The sequence below is a fragment of the Corythoichthys intestinalis genome, chromosome 2 (genome assembly GCF_030265065.1).
Source record: "Corythoichthys intestinalis isolate RoL2023-P3 chromosome 2, ASM3026506v1, whole genome shotgun sequence".
In the NCBI taxonomy this organism is placed as follows: domain Eukaryota; kingdom Metazoa; phylum Chordata; class Actinopteri; order Syngnathiformes; family Syngnathidae; genus Corythoichthys; species Corythoichthys intestinalis.
In genome coordinates this window covers 60,028,440-60,051,281 of record NC_080396.1, presented here as the reverse complement: position 1 = coordinate 60,051,281, position 22,842 = coordinate 60,028,440, and the positions used below count along the sequence as shown (strand labels likewise).

General features: G+C 38.3%; 1 protein-coding gene across 1 annotated transcript in view; it reads left to right on the top strand.

Moving 5' to 3' along the window:
• The first annotated feature begins 10,789 nt into the window (after window positions 1-10,789).
• Window positions 10,790-22,842, top strand: part of cs (citrate synthase) — a 44,001-nt gene continuing 31,948 nt past the window's right edge. The window contains exon 1 of the mRNA XM_057829745.1: window positions 10,790-10,968. Coding sequence (XP_057685728.1) covers window positions 10,918-10,968 — 51 coding nt within the window. The 5' untranslated portion in view covers window positions 10,790-10,917. The remainder of the gene's footprint in view (window positions 10,969-22,842) is intronic.

The following is a 22,842-nucleotide window of genomic DNA, read 5'->3' as shown; positions in this document are numbered from 1 at the left end:
GAAAATAATACTCAAGTAATGAGTAACATTGTAACTTGTTTTTTTTTAAACAATGGAATTTTTTTTTCTCTCGGCACAAACTTATCTAAATGAACTGTAGGTATAATGATACCGTGCAATAACCCATTCCATAACCACATTAGGCCAAGAAGTGCAAAAATAAATAAATAAATAAATAATCATTGAATTCCAGCACGAGAGAAAAAAAGATGGAAATGAAGCATTATTCGTCCAATCAGCATGAGAAAATAGTTCCTAGTTTGAATAGTGAATGGTTACTATTATGAAATTAAAAGGATCATATCTCCGGTTTTCCATGGTCGATCGGTGTCAAATAAAAACTGGTAGAGAGTTTTAAATCTGTACTTTTGAGTCATGTTGAGGGCAGTGCTCCATGTCAAATCATTTTTATGGTGCTTTAAAGACACCACATGATTGAACTGGCTGGCGTGATCATAGAACAGTAAGTTTGCACAAGATTGGCATAATGGAGTCATGTGATTATTGTTGCATAGTCTCATTGGTGAAATTTGTAGAGCTACTCTTGTCATTACTGGTTAAAAAAATATATAAATAAATCTAATTATGTAGAATAAAGAGGAAAAATGTAACAACTCTTGTGTAGCCCAACGTAGCGGAGTAAGAGTAGCTTTTTTTCTTCATAAATCTACTCAAGTAAAAAGTATTACTTAGTAAAACTACTCTTAGAAGTACATTTTTCTCAAAAAGGTACTCAAATAAATCTAACAGAGTACATGTAATGCGTTACTAGTACTTACTACTCACCTCTGGTTACTGGTGAACTGTTCCCTGGACCAGAATGTCCTCAAAGCTGTCTTGAAGTCACTGTCAGTGGCATCACTGAATGCTTCCCCTGCCTGAGTTTTCGCCTCAGGGACCATCTAAGCCAGTAGTGTCCAAACTATTCCACATAGGGCCGCAGTAGGTGCTGCATTTCATTCCAACAAAACAAGACGACACCTTTTCACCAATCTAGTGTCTTACAAGTGTAATCAGTTGATTGCAGTCAGGCACTGATTGTTTTAGCAGGAACGTCATTGGTTAAACTATCTGTGCTCGATTGGTAGGCGCTAAAACCTGGACCAACAGCGGCCCATGACGACTGGTTTGGACACCCCTGATCTACGTTATGTTCCGCTTGGCCATAAAACAGGGGTGTCAAACCAATTCCACAAAGGGCCGCTGTTGGTGGTCTTTGTTCCAACAGATCTTGCACAGACAGTTCAACCAATGAGGTTTCTGCTAAAACAAGCAGCACCTGACTGAAATCAATTGATTGCACTTGTAAGACACCAGAGTGGTGACTGATTGATTGAATTTAGGTATTCATCTCGTTTGGTTGGAATCAGTGGCGCTGGAAGCTACTCACAGCAGGGTGTGCTGAGAATCTTTTTTTGTTTTTCCCCATCCAAAGACAGCCGTTTCAGCCCAAATTTGTCATTCTCGCGCATTTACTCCATACAAGGCGTGCAAAATAGCAGTACAGGCGCATGCTGGATAGTTTACGTACTACTACTATACTAGGCTACTACAAAGATAACATTCTATTTCACCTACAGTGTGTGTTGGAGTTTTTGTATTGGAAATAAAAGCACCAGTGTATCAAAATGAAAATCCCTGCAACTAGACGGCGCAATGAAGCATGAACACCTTTGAAAACTAAAAGGTCCAATAAGCCTCGATTTAACACCCCCTTTTCAACCTAAAATTAATTGCACACTAATATCCAACAGCGCTCTGCATGGCGGCAGCTCAACAGCAAACAATAATATAGCTACAATGTAAGCAGGTCTTACTTACTTAAGGACACCAAAGGTAGATTTATTTTCTTCACTCCACGGTCTAAATCTGCAGCAAACATTTCCTCAATGGATACTATTATAGAACTATAATCGTAATCATCTTTATTTTCGACTTTGAAATGAATTTTAGAAAATGTCGATGTTTTTGCAAAGAAAAAAAAAACGCAAATTCGTTTTTGCGCCATGTTATTGCCTCCTCTGTCAATGGTTAACTTTTCCGTTCCAATAGCGCCTTATTCAACATAGCAAGCAAGGTGTCAGGTGGTGACCATATTATGAACAAAAAAAAAAAAATAAAAAAAATAAAAAAAAAATTTAATCCCCAAAGTTAAATACGCTGTTGTTTCAATACGTTTTGTTTATTTTTAACAACAACAAAAAAAGAATCTACCAAAACACTCCCCCCCAACACCAGGAGGTGCTGCAGCACCCTCAGCACCCCACTTCCTATGCCACTGATTGGAATGGCGTACCGCAAGCAACACGTCACTTCCGCTCATTAATATTCATGACATTAGCTACTGTTGCTAAGTAGGGACAAGCCACCGTTTGTCCCTAATAGGAAATGAATGGAAATCGTGTACGAAGGAGATGTTTGCAGAGCTAAACCTACCAATTATCTCCGAAAATGATGTGCCTGGTGCCAAATTGACTGGCAAAGATGTGGAAGAACATAAAAATGTTCAGTTAAAGAGATGGTTTAGTGTCGAAGGCTGAAAAAGACGAAAAAAAACGAGCCGACCTAAGCATGGCTTTAGCTTTTTTTATCGACGTGACTGACAATGACATTCTCCTGTTTCAACAAGCTATCCTTTACCATCAGCCCTGTCTTTTTTATATATCCTCTGGTTCCGGTCGGGACACCGAAGTGATGGCAGCGTGTTAAGAGAAGCGCCCATTTGAACCGGAGAAATTTGGATCAAACCCCGAAATAAGATGAGTGAACATACCGATGAGAACATCTATAAAGACGGGGTAAGAAGACTGCACACTTACCAAAATTAAAAGAGTTGTGCGAAACAGCGGCTGAGGGGTAGACGCCACGCAAGAACACGGAAATTGACAACTTAGGCGGGCAGACGACTACTTCCCTCTCAATGGCAAATACAAGCAAAGGAAAGACCGACATGGATCCTATCCTCCGGGAGATAAGGGAATTCCGTCTCGAAAACAGAAAACAATTTGACGTGCTCAAAGAAGATATCTTGAAAGTAAACGTGAGGCTAGATGAAGCAGAAAATAGAATTGAAAGGACAGAGGAACGAGTTGGCAACGCCGAAACCGCTATAGCCGAGATGCTAAAGCTAAACACTGAACTGCTGAATAAATTGCTAGACCTGGATTGCCGATCTCGACGTGAGAACATCAGAATTTATGGCGTTCCGGAGGGCGCCGAAAATGATTCGCCTTCGATGAAGCAGTTCGTGGAACAAGTACTTCATAGCGGTCTCGGTTTGGCTGATAAGGAACTTGATTTGAACATCGAAAGGGCACATAGATCGCTGGGTCCGACACCACCGAAAGGAGTGCCCCCACGTTCAATCCTAGTCAAGTTTAAGAATTTCCTTACAAAAGAGACATTACTGCGCAGGGCTTGGCAAGGGAAGGGCTTTGTATGGAACAAAAATCACATCAACGTGGACCACGATTACCCACCAATGATTTTGAAGAAACGAAAAGAATATGCCGAGGTGCGCAAAGTTCTGAAGGAAGATCGCATCCCCTTTCAAACACTTTTTCCTGCGAGATTACGGGTGAGATTCAAGGAGGAGACCAAGATCTACGACACCAATGAAGAAGCGACTGACGACATGGCGAAGAGAGGTTACAATATCACAACAATCAGACCGCCGGGGACTACGTTGGAGCAGATTCAGCGGTTGCAGTGGACAAAAGCAGAGAGATTGACGACGAGGGATAACATCAATACAGGACGGGCGACGAGCTACAAGGAAAGACTTAGAGCATTTAGGAGAACACCATCGCCTTCATCTGAGAAATAACTCGTCGGAGGATTCTGTTTCGTTGGAACGGTCAAGATGGAAGGCGGGGAGGAGGAAAGAGCAAGTAGACATTAAAGAACTTCAAACCATGACACGATGGAACCCTCCCACCATACGCACGGGACCACATGCACACGTTCTTCAGGTACGCACGGGCACGCGACAGTATGGATGCACGCAAACGCCTAATATATAACCAGGGTGTGGGTGTAAAATTTAAAAATTTAAAAAAAAAAAAAAAAAAAAAAAAAAAATTAAAAAATTAAATAAAACGTGTGTGTGTGGGTGTGTGATGTAACGGTCTTTATATGCATTTATGTATGTGAGTATATGTATGCACATATATATGTGTGTACGTATATATGCATGTATGTGTGTGTATGTATTTATATGAATATGCATGTAGTGGGGAGGGCAGGTATTTGACACGCTGCCAATGGGTTTTCCCATTGGCGGTGTGTCCGGTGCTTGTTCTCCCCACTGTAAGTGTGTGTGATTGTGTATATGTATATGTATGTATAGATATATTAGAATAGTAGTGGTATTAAATAATTAAGGTTCACCATGGGATACTACTTAAGGGACACGTTGCCGTTGCAAGAAAGGGCTTCTCCCTCCAGTCAAGGAGGTGAGACCATTCCCTTCGAGCCTATGGTAGAGGCTCATCAGGGTCAAGTTCAAAGACCCCTACATAGGAAGCCACAAAACTTGATTTGGGTTAAATTGTTAGATAGTTTGAGTTTGTTTACTGTTATGTTTGTTTGTTTTTCTCTCCCCTATGTTTTCAAGGGGAAATGGGAGCACACCAGGATGTTGAAGTGGTTTAGAGAAACAATTATACATGCAAGGTAATCTAATGAAAATTGCGTCATTTAATATAAACGGAGTACTCAACCCTATTAAAAGAGGGAAAATTTTGACAAAACTTAGAAAAGACAAAATACAAATAGCCTTTTTACAAGAAACACATCTTAGTGATCTAGAACATACTAAATTGAAAAAATCAGGCTATAAATATGTCTACTTTTCTTCTCATGAGTCAGGAAGGCGAAGGGGAGTAGCAATTCTTATTTCGGGAGCAATAAACTATGAACATGTGTCAGAAATAAAAGATAAAGAAGGGAGATATATTATGATAACAGGAAAAATAGAGGGTAAATTAACAAGTCTCTTTAATGTATATGTTCCCCCTGGCAGTGATTGGTCATTATACAAACATGTATTTGAATTGATGATAACAAAAAGTCAAGGGTCTATGATATGTGGAGGGGATTTCAACATAAGATTAAATCCAAAATTAGACACCTCAAATGGTAAATCGGACACAAAACATATTACAAAAAAACTTACAATCTACATGACAGAAATGGGAATAATGGATGTATGGAGAGAACTGAATCCGGCAGGCAGAGACTATTCACACTATTCGTCAGCACATAGGGTTTACTCTCGGATTGACTATTTTTTCGTGTTTAAAGAAGATCTACAGAGAGTAAAAGATTGTATAATTGGCCCATGCACAATATCAGATCACGGGCATATCTACATGTCGATCCAGTTAAGTAACAGGTTTAAAACAACATCATGGAGACTAAATTCTAACATTCTGAATAACATAAATATTAAACAAAAATTGAAAAATGAAATCGAACGATATATCGAACAAAATGATAACGGCGAGGTAACACCACCCATAATGTGGGACGCGTTAAAGGCTGTCATTCGGGGTCAGATAATAGCCATCTCTACCTATGAGGAAAAACTCAGACAACAAAAACTTAAAACCTTGGAGGAAAAGTTGAAAGATCTCCAAAAAGCACATTCAAGAACAATAAAAGATGAAACTGCATCAGAAATCAAAACCGTAAACAAAGAACTAGATGAATTGAACACACAAGAAACTCAGAAAAAAATCCTCTTTACAAAGCAACAGCATTATGTGGTGGGAGGGAAGTCAACGAAACTCTTATCATACCTACTTAGAAAACAGCAAGCTGAGAGAACTATTTATAAAATAAAAAACCCCAAAACCAACGAAATAGAAAGTAACCTGGGAAAAATACAAAGATGTTTTCGGAAATACTATGAAGAACTATATTCTCAACCACAATTAAATAATAATACACAGATCAAAGAACTTCTAGCTCACCTTCAACTACCACAACTAACAGAGGAACAAAATGACAAAATAATAGCTAAAATAACAAAAGATGAATTAAGACTAGCAATCGGGAAACTAAAGACAGCTAAATCACCAGGGGCTGATGGTTTCAGTTCAGAGTGGTATAAAACAATGCAGGAACAATTAATTCCACCATTACTGAAAACATATAATTGGGTTCTAGAAAGGAAAATAGCCCCACCCTCCTGGAAAGATGCAATAATCACAATAATACCAAAAGAGGGAAAAGATAGCCTCGAATGTGGTAATTACCGACCGATTAGCCTCCTAAATGTCGATTATAAATTATTCACCTCCATAATCTCTAACAGATTAAAATCAGTACTACCAGCTCTGATACACATGGATCAAACGGGCTTCATAAGACAAAGACAAACACAGGATAACATTAGGAAGATAATACACGTGATAAAACAAGTAATGGGAGAAAAAGAGGAGATGTTGATGTTAAGCCTAGACGCTGAAAAGGCATTTGATTCGGTGAGATGGACATTCCTCTATGAAGTACTCGGAAAATTTGGCTTCCACCCATCAGTGATAGAAATTTTGGCAGCGTTGTATAAAAACCCACTAGCAAGAATTAAACTTAATGGGGAACTGAGTGAGCCTTTTAAACTGGAAAGGGGAACAAGACAGGGCTGCTGCCTGTCACCACTCCTTTTCGCCATATTCATAGAACCCTTGGGCCAATTGATCAGACAAAGGCTAGACATAAAGGGTATAATCATGAGACCAGGGGAACAAAAATTGGCATTATTTGCAGATGACCTATTGCTGACCATAGCACAACCAACACAGACATTACCCAAATTAATGAATATGTTAGAGGAATATGGCAGGCTATCGGGATATAAAATTAACATACATAAAACACAAGCCCTGACATTCAACTATGATCCTCCACCACAGATCAGGACAACGTACGAATGGAACTGGGAGGCGGGTTCAATTAAGTATCTTGGGGTTCAGATACCTAAAGATTTGACAAAGTTATTCGAATTTAACTATAATCCTTTAAATTTAAAATTAAAAGCAGATCTGCAAAGATGGAATGTTATACCCTCCCTTAGTCTGAGTTCTAAGATTGAATCAATTAAGATGAACATACTTCCACGACTGCTTTACCTCTTCCAATGTCTACCTGTTAAGATACCATCGAAACAATTTTTGGAATGGGAGAGATTAATTTTGAGATATATCTGGCAAGGAAAACGGGCTAGAATTAAATTCAAAACACTGCAACTGAGCAAAAACAAGGGTGGAATGGGACTTCCAAACCTACAAGAATATTACTACGCAGCCCAGCTAAGACCTTTGATTTGTTTATGTTCCTCAACATACAGTGCGGGTTGGAAAGAAATTGAATGTTCTAATCTCCAGGGAATGCCAATGTCTGCTTTGATGGCTGATAATGTACTGTGGCATCGTTTGAACATTGCAGATGGCAACATAACTCATCACTTGTTGCAGGTCTGGCAGGAGGTATGCAAAAAACTTAAAATTGAGAACTCACTCAAAAGGTTGAGATGGTGTGCCCTCGACACAGAATTCACACCAAACAAAACAGATAATAGGTTTAAAAAGTGGATTTCAAAAGGCCTGACCTCATATCAATCATTCACACAAGACAGTAAATTTCAGGACTTTGAAACCCTGATATCTAAAAATGGCCTAGAAAAAGACGATTTTTATAGATACCTGCAAGTTAGACACTATTTTCACCATAACATATTAAAAAATATAAATAGACATGAAAATTTGGTCCTTCAAGAAATTGTAAACCTTCTTGAGTCCAAAACCTGCAATAAAATTATTTCCAAATTGCATAAAATTATTAGACTAACCAAGATGGAGAACACTCAGTATATAAAACAAAAATGGGAAGGGGAGGGAAATATGCGACTAGACGAAAAAAGCTGGGAGAACATGTGCCAACTGCAATGGACTATAACGAGCTCAAATATATGGCGTGAATTCTGCTGGAAAAACATCATGAGGTACTTTATAACCCCGATCCAAAAACGACACCTGGGTAAAGGAGATGCCTGCTGGAGAGACTGTGGAACAAATGGAGCGGACCATTCACACATATTTTGGAAATGCAATGTTATTAAACCATACTGGACTGAGATTCACACACACTTGGAGAATATTTTCGGGCAACATATCCCTTTTAAATGTGAATATCTGTATTTGGGTGATTTGAAACTGAATAAGCTGAAAGTCAATGATAAAAAACTGTTCAATATTTTATTAGCAGCCACCAAGAAATCTATTACCAGGAAATGGCTCAAGAAACAATCACCAACCATTGAGGAATGGATAGATATTATACATGAAATTTACATTATGGAGAAGCTGTCATTTTCACTTACATTGCAGATGGATAGATTTTACTTGATATGGTCCAAATGGACTGAGTACGTGAAACCAGTTAGAATGGATTTCAATTGACGCTCAAACAAAAAAGTACATCCCTATCTTGCTGGGTAAGAAAACAATTCCTGATGTGCTCCCAAATTCTTTATTTATTAATTAATTAATTTTTTTCTGTTGTTTTTTTTTTTGTTTTGTTTTTTTTTGTTGTTGTTGTTGTTGTTTTTTTTCAAGTTATTGTGTTATTTTTTTCTCGTTTCCTTTAAGAGGAAAAGCAATGAATCGAGAAATGGACGATCTTTATTCACTATTGTAAGTACAAAGTACTGTGTATTATTTGTGAGTCGGAAAAAAAATAAAAACTTAAATTATAAAAAAAAAAAAAATGTTCAGTTAAAGAGATGGTTTAGTGTCGAAGGCTGAAAAAGACGAAAAAAAACGAGCCGACCTAAGCATGGCTTTAGCTTTTTTTATCGACGTGACTGACAATGACATTCTCCTGTTTCAACAAGCTATCCTTTACCATCAGCCCTGTCTTTTTTATATATCCTCTGGTTGTCCTACATCTCTTACCGTTCTTGGGGGTAATTTAGTTAGCTTTGTGTAGCGATCGCAAATGCTACTCAGTGACAACCAATGAACACTTTTAATTTTTTTCATTGATAACACATCTTAATCCTATAATTTATTTACACTTCCCCCTTACTAAATTAGTTTTTTTATATATATATATATATATATATAACAGAAACAGTAACAGTGGCAGTCAGATACCATTGTAATTCTTTTCAGGTCATTTATTGTCAGACAGAAGCAGTACGGCACAATGTTACGCTAAAAAAATAAGTTAAAATTATAAAAATGGCTTACCTCTTTGTCCTCTGAAAGACCATGCCAACCCAACATAACGTTTACTGCATATGAAACGTGAATGGATTCGCCGAGCTGGTGTTAAAGTCCGCGCAAATTGATTCGGTCTTCACATTTTTTCCTCCCGAGTTTTTGGTTTCCGGAAACATATGAGGAAAACATCCTTCATGTGTCGTAATGTCTAGAGTCATTTCTACAAGTTCCAAAAAAGCAATGCGTGATCGGCATGTTCTTTTTTGAAAGATTACCGGAGAAAAGTAGCACTAATTACGTTGGGTCTATGCGAGGGCGGGTCTATAATGTCCCACTTCGGCTTTACTTCCGCTTTACGGTGCGACGTCACGGTCTAAAAATAGCCTGCGTGCGGTACGCCATTAAATCTAGCACCCACTGCGGCCCGTTGAGGACGGGTTTGACACCCCTGCCATAAAACATAAGATAGTCTCCTGTTTGGGTCAAATAAAACCTGATTATATTATTGTGTGTAACGGACCTAAGGGAAATACTGTATTTGATTGCAGCTAAGCATTTGTTCCAAATTTGTTGACAGGCCTACAGATAAATTACAATTAGAGATACCGTACAAAGGTGTTGCCTGTTGGTCAATGGCAAGTAGTAATAATTAATTACTCCATTGTCATTTTATTGATGTGATTTTTAGTGGTCTTGTACTGTCAATGGAGCCTAAAAATGAGCATTCACAGCCAGTCCTCTCGGTTTAAATAAACTGGACGTCTAGCATTGTCATTGGAATGCAACGAATTAATAGTAGATATTCTCTTATTTATTATTAAAAATGTTTTGAGCTTAGCTACTTTTTTTCTATATAAAACAAAAAAGGGAAAAAAACTGTAACTATTCTCTTATTTTTTTTGTTTGTTTATTTGTATGTTTGTTCATTCTTTCAAAAAATAGCTTAAAGAAAAAAGTTAAAACTGGAATTATTCTCATTATTTATTCAAAATGTTTATTAATTCTTAAAAAATGTTTTGAAAAGGGATTTTTTAAAAAACTAATTCACTCATCTTCCGAAATTGTTATATGTTATGAATACTTTTTAAACATTTATTCTTTATCAACATTAGAATGTTATTGGGGCCATAAACCATAGTGTATTTCTGTTTTCATTTTTTAATTTTGTTACAATTCATTATAAATGTATTCATATTTAAAAAAAAAAAAAAAAAAAAAAAAAAAACATTTTTTAAAAATTCTATGATTAAAATTGAGAATTGGCCATCACTTCTACGATATAAAATGTCAATAGTTTGGCCGGCATGACCCAAAATGTGATGTCCACGTATGTGAACGTCAGTCAGGTCTTTATGAGGCTCATTTTTATTAAATTACCAAAAATAGTCACTGTGAATCGTTCAGGAATTTGAACAACTAGCCATATCTTGAACACACAGTTTGACTCGAATTCGTCACAAATTCCGTCAAATGAGCAGAGGTCTGACGGCGCTGTAGCCAATCACAGCCCTTTACGCACCTCTACTTTTATTGCCCATCGTCCAATCAACATCAATGCTACTTGCGGGCCTGAATCCCTTTTCAACCTTCTGTTCGTCGGAGGGGCACCTTCAAGCGGCTCCGTGGTGCACCGGTGGCGGCTTCCTGAACTACTGAGAACCCACCAGAATAACACTTGAAGACGGAAACCATGTCGTTCCTGACTGCCAGCAGGCTAGCGCCTAAACTGCTCAATTCAAAGGTGAGCGAACGGTGCGCGCGGCCTCCATGTTACTTTTATCAGCGTTGCTTAAGCCGTCTAGCCCAAGTTAGCTGGTTAGCGTCAAGGTAGCTAATGTTAGCGCTGATGGCCGCATTGTAGTACAGCTCTGGTGACTCCAATGGATTAAATGCTGTAATGAAACTCATGTAACCAACGAACGGTTAATTTGATCATCTATGCTTTTATGGTTGATTCCAATTGTGCCAGCAAATCTTAGGTGTCGCCAGTCCCCTTTTCAATAATCACAGGCGGGACATGTTGGTTCAAGTTATGCTATGCAAAGCGCACACTTTGTTACAGATTGACAAGTCTTCTCTTATTTTGTAAATACTGACTGTGAAATAGTTTTTTACGTTTGTAATTTTAGACTCGCGGTGCTCAGGCACCCGTCAGACTTCACCACCATGTTGACCTTCACTTAAAATGTCCTATTACTTAACCTAATATCCAGTATTAAGATCCTCGAAACTGTGAAGTGTCCGTGTTGGGTTGGGTTGTGGGCTATAAACTGATTGTTTAGAGTTGTCGCAGGGCAGATTTGTTAATACATTAAGCTAGGCACCCATTTAATGTAGTGGATTATTATTTCTATAGTATAAACCACTTGAGGGTATATTATATTATTAGGCATTTTTCTTTGAAGCACCATGCTTATCTGACAATGACTGCACCTTCATGCAACTTTTTAGCCTAGTGTTGTACTTCATTGACCGCGACATGTACTGAATGGCCTCATATCTGACAACTGCATTAAAAGATGATTTGTAATCCGTATTCATAATTCTGTACAGACTGCAATGGTTATCAGGCTCCTACTTAAACTAGGAAAATTTCCAGATAACCTCTGTCACAGTCACCTTTTCTTTTCTGCCCCAGTTGACTCTTTTATTGTTGTTCTTACATAACAAGCTCCTGTGATAAAATCTCAAATATGACAGAACACCTGGAGAATCATGTGTTTAGTCGAGTGCAGTAGTAAGTGAAAGCGTACTTAGAGGTTTGAATTTTTATAAAATAATGATATACCTAATGTAATGTTTTTTTTTTCTGCCTGGACACGAAAGGCATACTCATTTGTGATTCCGCAATTTCGCAAACACTGCGAATTAGTGTGTCTGTGTCTACCTCAACAAGTTCTGCGTTCTTTTTTTCCTCTTAAGAAAAGAATAACTTGTGGCGAGTTGGCTGTAATGACCAGTTTACAAAGATGACAGGGCCATTACATGGATCACAACATGCACACACATAGCTTATGTAAAATGAAGAAGGAAAAATTCAATTTTCTCTTTTCACAGGTTCTTTTATTCTCTTAACGAGCAGGAGATGATGACACACAATTCAGGAACAAAAAGAAAGCAATAATCACCTAAGACAAATACATTTATCAAGGAAAAAATAATTAAAAGCTGGCCGACCAGAACGAACATCCCCGAGGGCCCTATGCAGGTGCCCTCAAGTCGAACTGCCCCAACCTTCGAGATCATACAGTTCATATTTGTCGTTATAGCAGGCGGCAGGCTAGAGCCTGCCTCTTCATGAAAAGCGGTGGATAAACACTAGAGTGAAGAAAATGTGGACAAATCAATGACCTTGCACATGACTAGAACTTGATAATTTATTGGACCGGTGCATCTAAAGCCAGACTCAACTCACAGGAGACAGCATGCACTCGGCAGACGCAAATAAAACTCAAGACACAGATAAATGTTTTTTTTTTTTTTTTTTTTTCTGTGTGTGTGTGTGTGTGTGATAAAAAACAACAACATCATTAAACTATTTACAATATGTACATTGAAAAGCAAATAAAGCAATTTAAATGCATAAAACAAATGCTCATTTTACCCCAAAAAACATGTTACTTAAAACACCACAACTTTATTAAGAGCACTTAGTATTATTTTTTTCTTTAAAGTCTTATTGCAGTCCCCAAAACGCAATATATGAGCGCACATGTGCATCACTTTATTTATTATCACTGTATTTGATATTTCTTATTATCATTCCTGGCTCACTAAATTTCCTTTGATTTCATGTTCAATATTCTCTATCATTGTGACTTGGTTTACATAACATTTTGGCATCATAATCAATGAATATAATTGTTGAAGAATGGCATGAGGAACATTCTAATGAAGTTGAGCATCTCAAATGGCCGCCACAATCCCCAGACCTCAACATTATTGAGCATTTATGGTCAGTTTTAGAGATTCAGTTAAGACGTCGATTTCCACTGCCTTCGTGTCAAAAAGAGTTAGTGGGTATTCTAACTGAAGAATGCCTTAAAATTCCTTTGGAAACAATTCAGAATTTGTATGAATCAACACCTCGAAGAATTGAGACCTTAATTGCTGCAATTAATTATTAATTTTTTTTTTTTTTTTTTGAAGGTGTTTACATAATTTTGTCCAACCCCTGTATATGCATATGTGAATAAAAGGAGATGTAAATCTACAAATCCCTCTTTTGAAATCAATCAAAAATTGAATTCAAAAGCTAGCTACATGTGGGTGTTGAGCATTCTGGCGCAAAATTATTTCAGCAGTAAACTGAGTGTTATAATTAATGAGCGGATGCCAGAAGTGGGTTCTGCTATGCACTGGTATCAGAAGTTGTTTATTGCATGTGGGGGAAAAGAAACTTGGTCAAATGATGTTGGAAAGAAAGTTCTCAGTAAAAACATAACCTTGGGCATAAATCTTAACCAGTAATGTTGAGAAAACAAACATTTTATTTAATGGTGGCAGCAAGAATTGTGATCACGATTCAGTAAATTGTACAGCTCTAAATAAAGGTCAGCCCTGTTATAGGCAGGCATCTTGGATTCTTACCAGATGGGTGGAAAAAAAGGTCCTTGGCAGGAAATGGTTGTTGAATCTCTTGACTTCAACTAGTTCATGACTTTTTGTAATGTGTCCCTGCCAGGAAGTGAGCGATGACTAATAATTAATATTAATGAACTCAATCCTTGAGCATTAAGTAATCATTGTTTAGTAATGTGCGTATCATACAGGAAGAGCCTAGCTTTTGTTTTGCCTCACCTCGTGAGTCAGCTGCTCTAACCAGCCTGTGGGTTCTCGTCTTGCAGGTGGGACCCAAGCCAGCTGACCAAAACACTACTTCTTCAGTTGTTGATTTAACTTGATCTCACTGAGTTGTCTTTCAGAGGCAACATGCAGCAATTTTTGATCGAAAATTGGAGGAAAAAAATGGGTTTACTTTTCTTATCATTCATGTCATATTTAATTAACCGTGTGCAAACAGACTAGTTTGGGAAATTTTGAACAGTCCGTCAAAAGAATCAGATTTTCATGTTTTTCAGGCTGATTATTACAAACCGATTCCCAAAAAGTGGGGACAGTATACAAATTGTGAATTAAAAACTGAATGCAATGATGTAGAAGTGCCATGGTTCAATATTTTCTTCAGGATTGAACATAGTTGACAGGTCAAAACAAAAGTTTAAATCTTTGAAAATCTATCATTTGTATTGATTTAAATTTCGTGGAATCAACAAATCTCAAATCAATTGGGGCGACCATTTTAATCACGGTGAGGCTTCCCCATTTCTTTTTACAACAGTGCAAATATCGGGGACAGAGGAGACAAGATACTCAAGCTCACAAAAAGTATCGGTGTCTCATACAGGCCTCTAACTGTTAAACTGTCTTGTGCTTTCTTTGTCACACCTTCCTCTTTATGATGCCCATATGTTCTCAATACCCGGATCTAAACCGACAAGCTTGGTGACTCCAGCAGCACAAGATTTCAGCTTTAGGATGGGAAACGACAGCAGTGCCCCAGATAAACTACTGGGGTAACCCGTGTCCGCTTTAGATACCGTCCTTTACTGGCTATAAGTCGCAGTTTTTTTCATAGTTTGGTAGAGGGTGGGTCTTATACTCTGGAGCGACTTATGAGTGAATATTTACGGTCGATTTGGGCCGGACTTCTCTCTCGCTAACTTTAAAAAATATATATACATATATATATAATATATATAGTCATATATTTATACTAAAACGATGTATGGATCATGTTAAATGAAATGAGTAATTTGGATAAAACAGAATGCGCTGTGCATGCCTGTGCACGTGAACGCTGTGGCCCCACTCTCTTTTCAATCTTCCCCTCCTGCCCTGGCACCCTCCGCGAGTCCATCCTGGTATTTCCTTTTCGATATGCAGCAGCTAGGAGTGAAAAACAAACTAAAGACAGGGGAATTGAAAACCAAACAACTGTGGTAGGAGTTGGGTATGGAAAGTATTCAAATTGTTGAAGATGCTATACAGAAACCTGTGTAGGCTTCGCTGAATGTGAAGGAATGTGGTGCTTTCCAGCATTATTTCGTTGTGTAAATTCATTTATAATTATTAGAGGTGTGTGAAATTTCCGATTCTTGGATTATTCGCGATTCGGCCGTGGAAGATTCGAGAACGATTCACAAACATCCAAATTCCGATTATTGAATTATACCAGGTAAAGCGGAAATAAGTATACTTTTCAAGAAGGCTCTAATTAACGTTTTAGCTAAAATACTCCTAAATCGGCACAATCTTGTCTTGAATCTATCTTTAAATGATGAAACCGTTTTAAAACTTTGACATGTCCAAAGTAGACAGAAGGGAAATTATGGAATAACGGGAGCAATTTTAACAACCGTAACGATTTATACACAACAGTGAATTAATTGAATGTAGTTTAAAGCTGCTAATACAGAATGGGGGCTGGAGTATTTTATTTACTGTTATATTTATATATTTGTTTACTGTTGTATGTTAACTTGATACTAAAATAGTAGTTTGGTTTAGCCTGAGAGGATCTTTGAACAATTTTTGAACTAATGTACAAAACATTTAAAAAAAAAAGGGGGGGGGGTGCATCGATAATCGTTTTATAATTGAATCAGAGCCTCTGGATTGTAATCGAATCGTTAGGTGCCCAAAGATTCCCAGCTCTAATAATTATTAAAATATATAGACTATTTAAAGATTGAGAAAACATGCGTTTTTTTTCTGCCAATTCGAAGAGATTAAAATAAATATAAAATCCACTATCCGTCTGTTAGAACAGACACTCAAATATAAAAGATATAAACATTTATTGAATAGCCATCTTAGTCTTGTTTAACTGGGAGAATACGTTACAAAAGACAAGCTTTAATTTATAAAGATACACGATAATATCGGTCGCCGATAATTATCGGCCGATAATGGCAATTATGACGTCACACAGATAATCCAGATAATAAAAAAATTCAACCGATAATGCAATCCGATAATTATATACTTGATTTAGCCTCCAAATGTGCACAACCGAAGAATTCAGCATGATGCCTCCTCAACCCCTCCCTTCTCTGAAGCCCCTGAGGGAGGAGGGGTTGAGGAGGCGGAGTTACACGACAAGAAATAGTTGAATATTATGGCGGCTGTTACTAAAAAAACGACGCTCTCGCCATCTTTGAAACATGCACCGCAGAAGTTCCACGAGACCGAAAGAAAGCGTCCTCATTCAAAACCACTAACCCAGCATCCATTTAAAACTGCATCACAAAGATTTTTGGAACGAATATGAGCCTGCTGCTGCTAGCGGGAATGCTAAAGCTATTGTAAACACTAAGTTAAACTACGGGGCTTGTGACGATACAGAGTCGGGTTGTTTGGGAAAGCAGCCCAAGGCGGGTGGTAAACTCGCATCTAAGGCTAAACACCGGCACGACTGGAGACCGATAGTCGGCAAGTAGCCGTCCTCCGACAGAGCCCGCCGCTCTGGCTGGTCCGGCAGGCCGCCGCGGCGGGCAGAGCCCGGTTCCACGGCTTCAGGACCTCCGGCGAACACCCCGGTTTCTCGAGCGTTCCCTCACGGCGTGCAAGCAGAGCCAGCCCCCGAATACGCCGCGGCGAACCGGCCGGTGCGGGCGGATTATCTGGTAGGAACGTAGCCGCCGCCGAGACAAGATACGATTTTTTTTTTTACCGAAATGATCCGAGAGCCAAAGCCCTGGATAAAAATAATGCAGTTTATACGACCACCATTCTTCATGAAAAACATGCCAATGACATTTTCACCGTGTACATTTGGAGAAGTGATGTCCAGTAAGCAAGCTTATCATGACGGCACAGTGGTTAGATGATAATTTAAACATGGAGAAAATGAAGTCAGCCAGCCAATAATGCATTCAGTATGTAAAATGACGAGCGGTCAGATGACTTTGTAACGCTGCCTTTATTTTCGGCTTAACAAAACTCTGGCACAAAACAACACGCACGGAGATGCGAGCTCCAACTCCATCGAAATAGTACTGCCGTGTATCAGTTTAGCTGCTGTAAAGCACATGTCGTTAGTGCCGCAAATGTAAACAAAGCGCTGCAGAATGGGTACATGACATCTCGCTCTTTTGAGTTAATCATTTTCACAGTGTGCAACAAAGCATATAACATTAGTAATCACTTTTCAAATTAATCTAATTTATTTGTCTGCTCAATTGCAGTCACAGTAGATAATCAAAACTTATTGGCACTTATTAACACTTATCAATTTAAATATGCACATTCCTGTTGTAATGAAATAACAATAATATTCTGTAGCCACAAATATTCAAAATCTTTTCTTCTTCCAAGTTTTTTTTTTTTTTTAGGATTAAGTATAATAATGTATTGCTTAAAATAAGGCTGTTAAGATTATTTTCAGCTAGCTATTTTTCTTCCAAGAAATCTGAGAGAAATACACTTGAAGCGCTGGCAGATAATTTCACTTATTTCCAATAGATTTACACTTAAAACTGAATAGTTTTAAGGTGTGTTTTGCAGTGTATTAATGTTATATATGTTAGGAATGGCATACTTTTAAAGGCATTTTTGTGCAATTTAGGTATTTACTCTAAGTAATTGTTGCCAAAAGTTTACCATTACACAATGTCAGACAATGTCATTATTTAGATGTTGGAATTGACGACTTGTTCATATTTTATGTTGAAAAAAAGAGCAATAAATTATATTTTTGCACAGTAATATTTTCTTTTGTGTATACTTTAAAATTTTACATAAATCTTTAAATAGAATTATCGGCTTGACATTATCGGTTATCGGTTGGAATGAGGAGGAAATTATCGGTTATCGGTATCGGTTGAAAAATGTATTATCGTGCATCACTAACTAAAACCCTTTTCAACATGAGTCTGACAACTAAATAAGGAGGCTAAATAACTTTAAACTTTTAATACATGCTCAGATAGGTCGGTATCTGTATCGGCCAGTATCGGTATCGGATCGAAAGTGCGAAACAATATCGGTATCGGATCGGAAGTGCAAAAACCTGGATCGGGACATCCCTCATTGAAATATATAATTTGTGCATTTTAAAAAATCGCAAGTTTACTATTGACAGCATGCGATTAGTCGCGATTTTAAAAAATTAATCGCTTGACAGCATGATTATTATTACAATAATTTTATAAGGTAGTGCAGTGCTTTATTTTTTTAATATGATTAAATATTATCTAAATAATGGGTGCTAGAAAATTATTAATTTTCTGTTGAAATGGCATTAAAAAAAGGTCTTAAAAGTCTTGAATTTAGATTTATCAATCCTGGGGGGGACACTGAACAAACAAAATTCAGCTTCCACCATGTAGCCAAAGGGGCCAACGATTAGCATTAGCGCTAGCGGTTAGCTCGTGGCGGCTAACGAATACAAGGGACCCTAAGCAGGTAACTCATCTGCCAAACGTGTTTATGCATTGCCATGGCACACTTCTACAATATACCCACTAGAGCTGGGAATCTTTGGGCACGTAACGATTCGATTACGATTACGATTCAGAGGCTCCGATTCGATTATAAAACGATTATTGATGCACCCCCTCCCTTTTTTTAAATGTTTTGTACATTAGTTCCAAAATTGTCCAAAAATCCTCTCAGGCTAAACCAAACTACTATTTCAGAATCAAGTTAACATATAACTGTAAACAAATATACAAAAATAACAGTAAATAAACTCCAGTCCCCATTCTGTATCAGATGCTTTAAACTACATTCAATTAATTTAATGTTGTGAATCAACTGTTACAGTTGTTAAAATTGATCCCGTTATTCCATACTTGCCCTTCTGTCTACTTTTGTCAAAGTTTTAAAACTATTTCATCATTTAAAGATAGATTCAAGACAAGATTCTGCCGATTTAGGAGTATTTTAGATAAAAAGTTAATTAGGTTCGCTACAACAGAGCCTTCTAGAGAGGTCTACTGCTTTAAGATGGCGGCTGTTTACTTACGCCGGAAAGTCTGTCATTTCGCATCTCTGTTCAATAATACATGTTCTAACACTGACGTCATCTGTAATTATGCATCTAGTTCTACATATATGACATCTACTGTAGCCGTATGTTTGTGGCAACTAGCAACTGGGCGTTGTTTGTAGCGGCTGTCAGCCGCAGTCAGGTATGATTGTTTTTTTATCTAGCGGCATGAGTTGAACATGATATTTACTCTCGGTCCGTTCCTCATTGCGTCCCAAAGACCGCGCTGACTGTGTTTTACTTCCGCTTAACCTGGTATAATTCAATAATCGGAATTTGGATGTTTGTGAATCGTTCTCGAATCTTCCACGGCCGAATCGCGAATAATCTAAGAATCGGAAATTTCGCACGCCTCTAATACCCACTTCTTTCACATACAACACTTGGATTGCCACTAAACAGGACGGCAGCTTGAGGAACGAACCGCAGGCAGTGAAAGGAGGAAAAAGTGACTCGTGTACACCGGCAGTGAAGGGAGGAGAGACAGTAACTCGTGCACGCCAATGAAAGGAGGAGAGAAAGTGACTCGTGCGCACGTCACTTTTCTTAAAGGGCCAGCGTCGTAACAAAACTAAAGCACAAACATGCAATGGGGCTTTCCTACATTAACACTATTAATTAAATAGATAATAACCAAATAACCCTCTCTGGGTTCTTCACAGAAAAAAGCCAGGAATTAAAGACAACTAGGCCTGCAAGCAGGACTGAACGGGCCCTCGCGATCTAGCGCAACTCGGACGTCACGCAACTCGGACTGTGTGCAGGTCAGGGCGGTGGCAGATCCTCCTCTCTAATCATCTCATTAGAACCTAACATGCTCGAAAGTCGCCTATTTACATTCCCACACCCAAGAGATAAAAACCCCTATTGGAGAAAGTACTACAAAAAAGGAGCCACTACTGAGCTGTGCAGCCAAGCCCTTATTCAAAACTAAAATTAATCTTCTAACTGGGCCAATTCGACCAAGTGTGCCAACTATTGTGGCTCTATAAGCTGCCTGAGTCTCTGAAAAAAAATATTTCCTTTAAATGGCGAACAAAGGGTCGTCACGGCAACAGACAGAGACACGTGGACATGGGCCGTAAATAAGTATTTTAATAGGTCTTGAAACTACAATGACCAACCTGAAAAGAACTGGACATGTATTGGAAAAACGAGTGACTTTCTATTGCCACTAGTTGGCGCTGTAGGGTTGATGCAAATGACCCCTACAAGGCCCTTCAGGGTATGACTCTCAACAAGCACGGGAAGTTTGGCGCAGATATGTTGTATATCTGCCGAGTTATGACTGTTCAAAGTTTTTGGAGAGAAAAATTGTTGACAGTCATTTTCACTTTCCTGTTTGGACCCCTCCGCTTCAACGAAACTTCAATATTTTTCATCAGGCACCTGAACACAGGTCTTAAGGCTTCCCTTTTGCAGGTTTGAGGTAGATTGATTTTTTCCCTTTAGAGGAGGAGTGTGTCCCGTAAAAAAGGGCATTTCCTGTTCCCACTAGGAGGCGCCAGGCACAAATGGTAAATTTTCAATCCAGTCCTGCTCAGGCTAGTATACCTCACACACATGCCAGATTTAAAATAGATTGAACGTTGTATGAGGGAGTTATCAGTCATTTTCCGAATTCGGTGTTTTGGCGAAAAAATGGCCGACTTTGGCACCCCGCCCAGGTCAGGCCCGTGAATGAAAACACACCATTTTTATAACTTAAGATTTCATATGCCTCATGAACAGGCTCGCCAATTTTGAGAATGATCAAACTAATTCCCTAGGTGCCAAGGTGTAAAATGTGCACACTGTAAATCGATAAAAATTTCACATTCAATCCAAAATACCCGATTTCCTGTAGGATTTGGAATGTGTGTGCAAGAGACTTTTTGGAGCAGTTTTGCACAAAGTTTTGACTCTCCAAATTTCATCACTCTATGTTAGAAAAACCTAAATGGAGAGGCCTTTTTGAAAATTTCAAGGGGGCGCCACTGAGCCATTTTGTTAAATTTTTTCGTAACGTTGCAAGATTATCGAACGTTATCCAAAGCCGCATGTATGTGCAAATTTTGGTGAGTTTTTATGCATATTCAAGCCTCCAAATGTAAACTCTTACTGTGAACCCATGAAAATTTCACATTCGATCCAAAATACCCAATTTCCTGTTGGATTTGGAATATGGGTGCAAGAGACTTTTTGGAGCAGTTTTGCATAAGGTATCTACTCCCCAAATTTCCTTGCTCTATGTTGAAAAAACCCAATAGGAAAGGCCTTTTTTAAAACTTCTTTCTTTCGCCACTAGTTGGCACTGTAGAGTTGATGCAAATGACCCCTACAAGAACCTTCAGGGTATGACTCTCAACAAACACGGAAAGTTTGGCGCAGATATGTTGCATATCTGCCGAGTTATGACTGTTCAAAATTTTTGGCGAGACAAATTGTTGACGGTCATTTTCACTTCCAGTTTGGACCTCTCCGCTTCAACGAAACCTCAATATTTTTTATCAGGGACCTGAACACATGTCTTGAGGCTCCCCTGAAACAGGTTTGAGGTCAATAGATTTTTTTCCCTTGGAGGAGGAGCCTGTCTCGTAAAGAAGGCCATTTCCTGTTCCCACTAGGGGGCGCCAGGCCTAATGGGTAATATTTCAATGCAGTCGTGTTCAGGCTGGGATATCTCATATACATGCTAGAAATGAAAAAGATTGAACGTTGTATCACGGAGTTTTTAATCATTTTCTGAATTTGGTATTTTGCCCAAAAATGGCCGACTTTGGGACCACGCCCAGGCCCGACCCTTGAGTGAAAACACACCATTTTGAAAACTTAAGATCTCATATGTCTCCTGAATACTCTGACCAATTTTGAAGACGATCCAACTATTTTCTTCAGCGACAAGGTCTCAAATGTAAATCGATAAAATTTCACATTTGATCCAAAATTTCCGACTTCCTGTTGGATTTGGAATATGGGTGCAAGAGACTTTTTGGAGCAGTTTTGCACAATGTATCGACTCGCCAAATTTCATCGTTCTACGTTGAAAAAACCTAATAGGAAAGGCCTTTTTGAAAATTTCAAGGGGGCGCCACTGAGCGATTTTGTTAAATTTTTTTGTAGATTATCAAAATTTACGCAAAGTTGCATGTATGTGCAAATTTTGGTGAGTTTTCGTGCATGTTCAGGCCTCCAAATGTAAACCCCAACTGTGAACCGATAAAAATTTCACATTTGATCCAAAATATCCGATTTCCTGTTGGATTTGGAATATGGGTGCAAGAGGCTTTTTTGAACAGTTAGGCATAAGGTATCTACTCCCCAAATTTCATTGCTCTACGTTGAAAACCTGAGAGGAGAGGCCTTTTTGAAAATTTTAAGGGTAAAGGGGGCGCCACTGAGCCATTTTTTGACATTTTTTCAAAACGACACAAGATTATCGAAATTTACGCGAAGCGGCACGTATGTGCAAATTTTGGTGACTTTTCGTGCATGTTCAGGCCTCCAAATTGGCCATTTTCATTTGCCCTGAAAAAAGAAGAATAATAATAATAATAATAATAATAATAATAATAATAATAA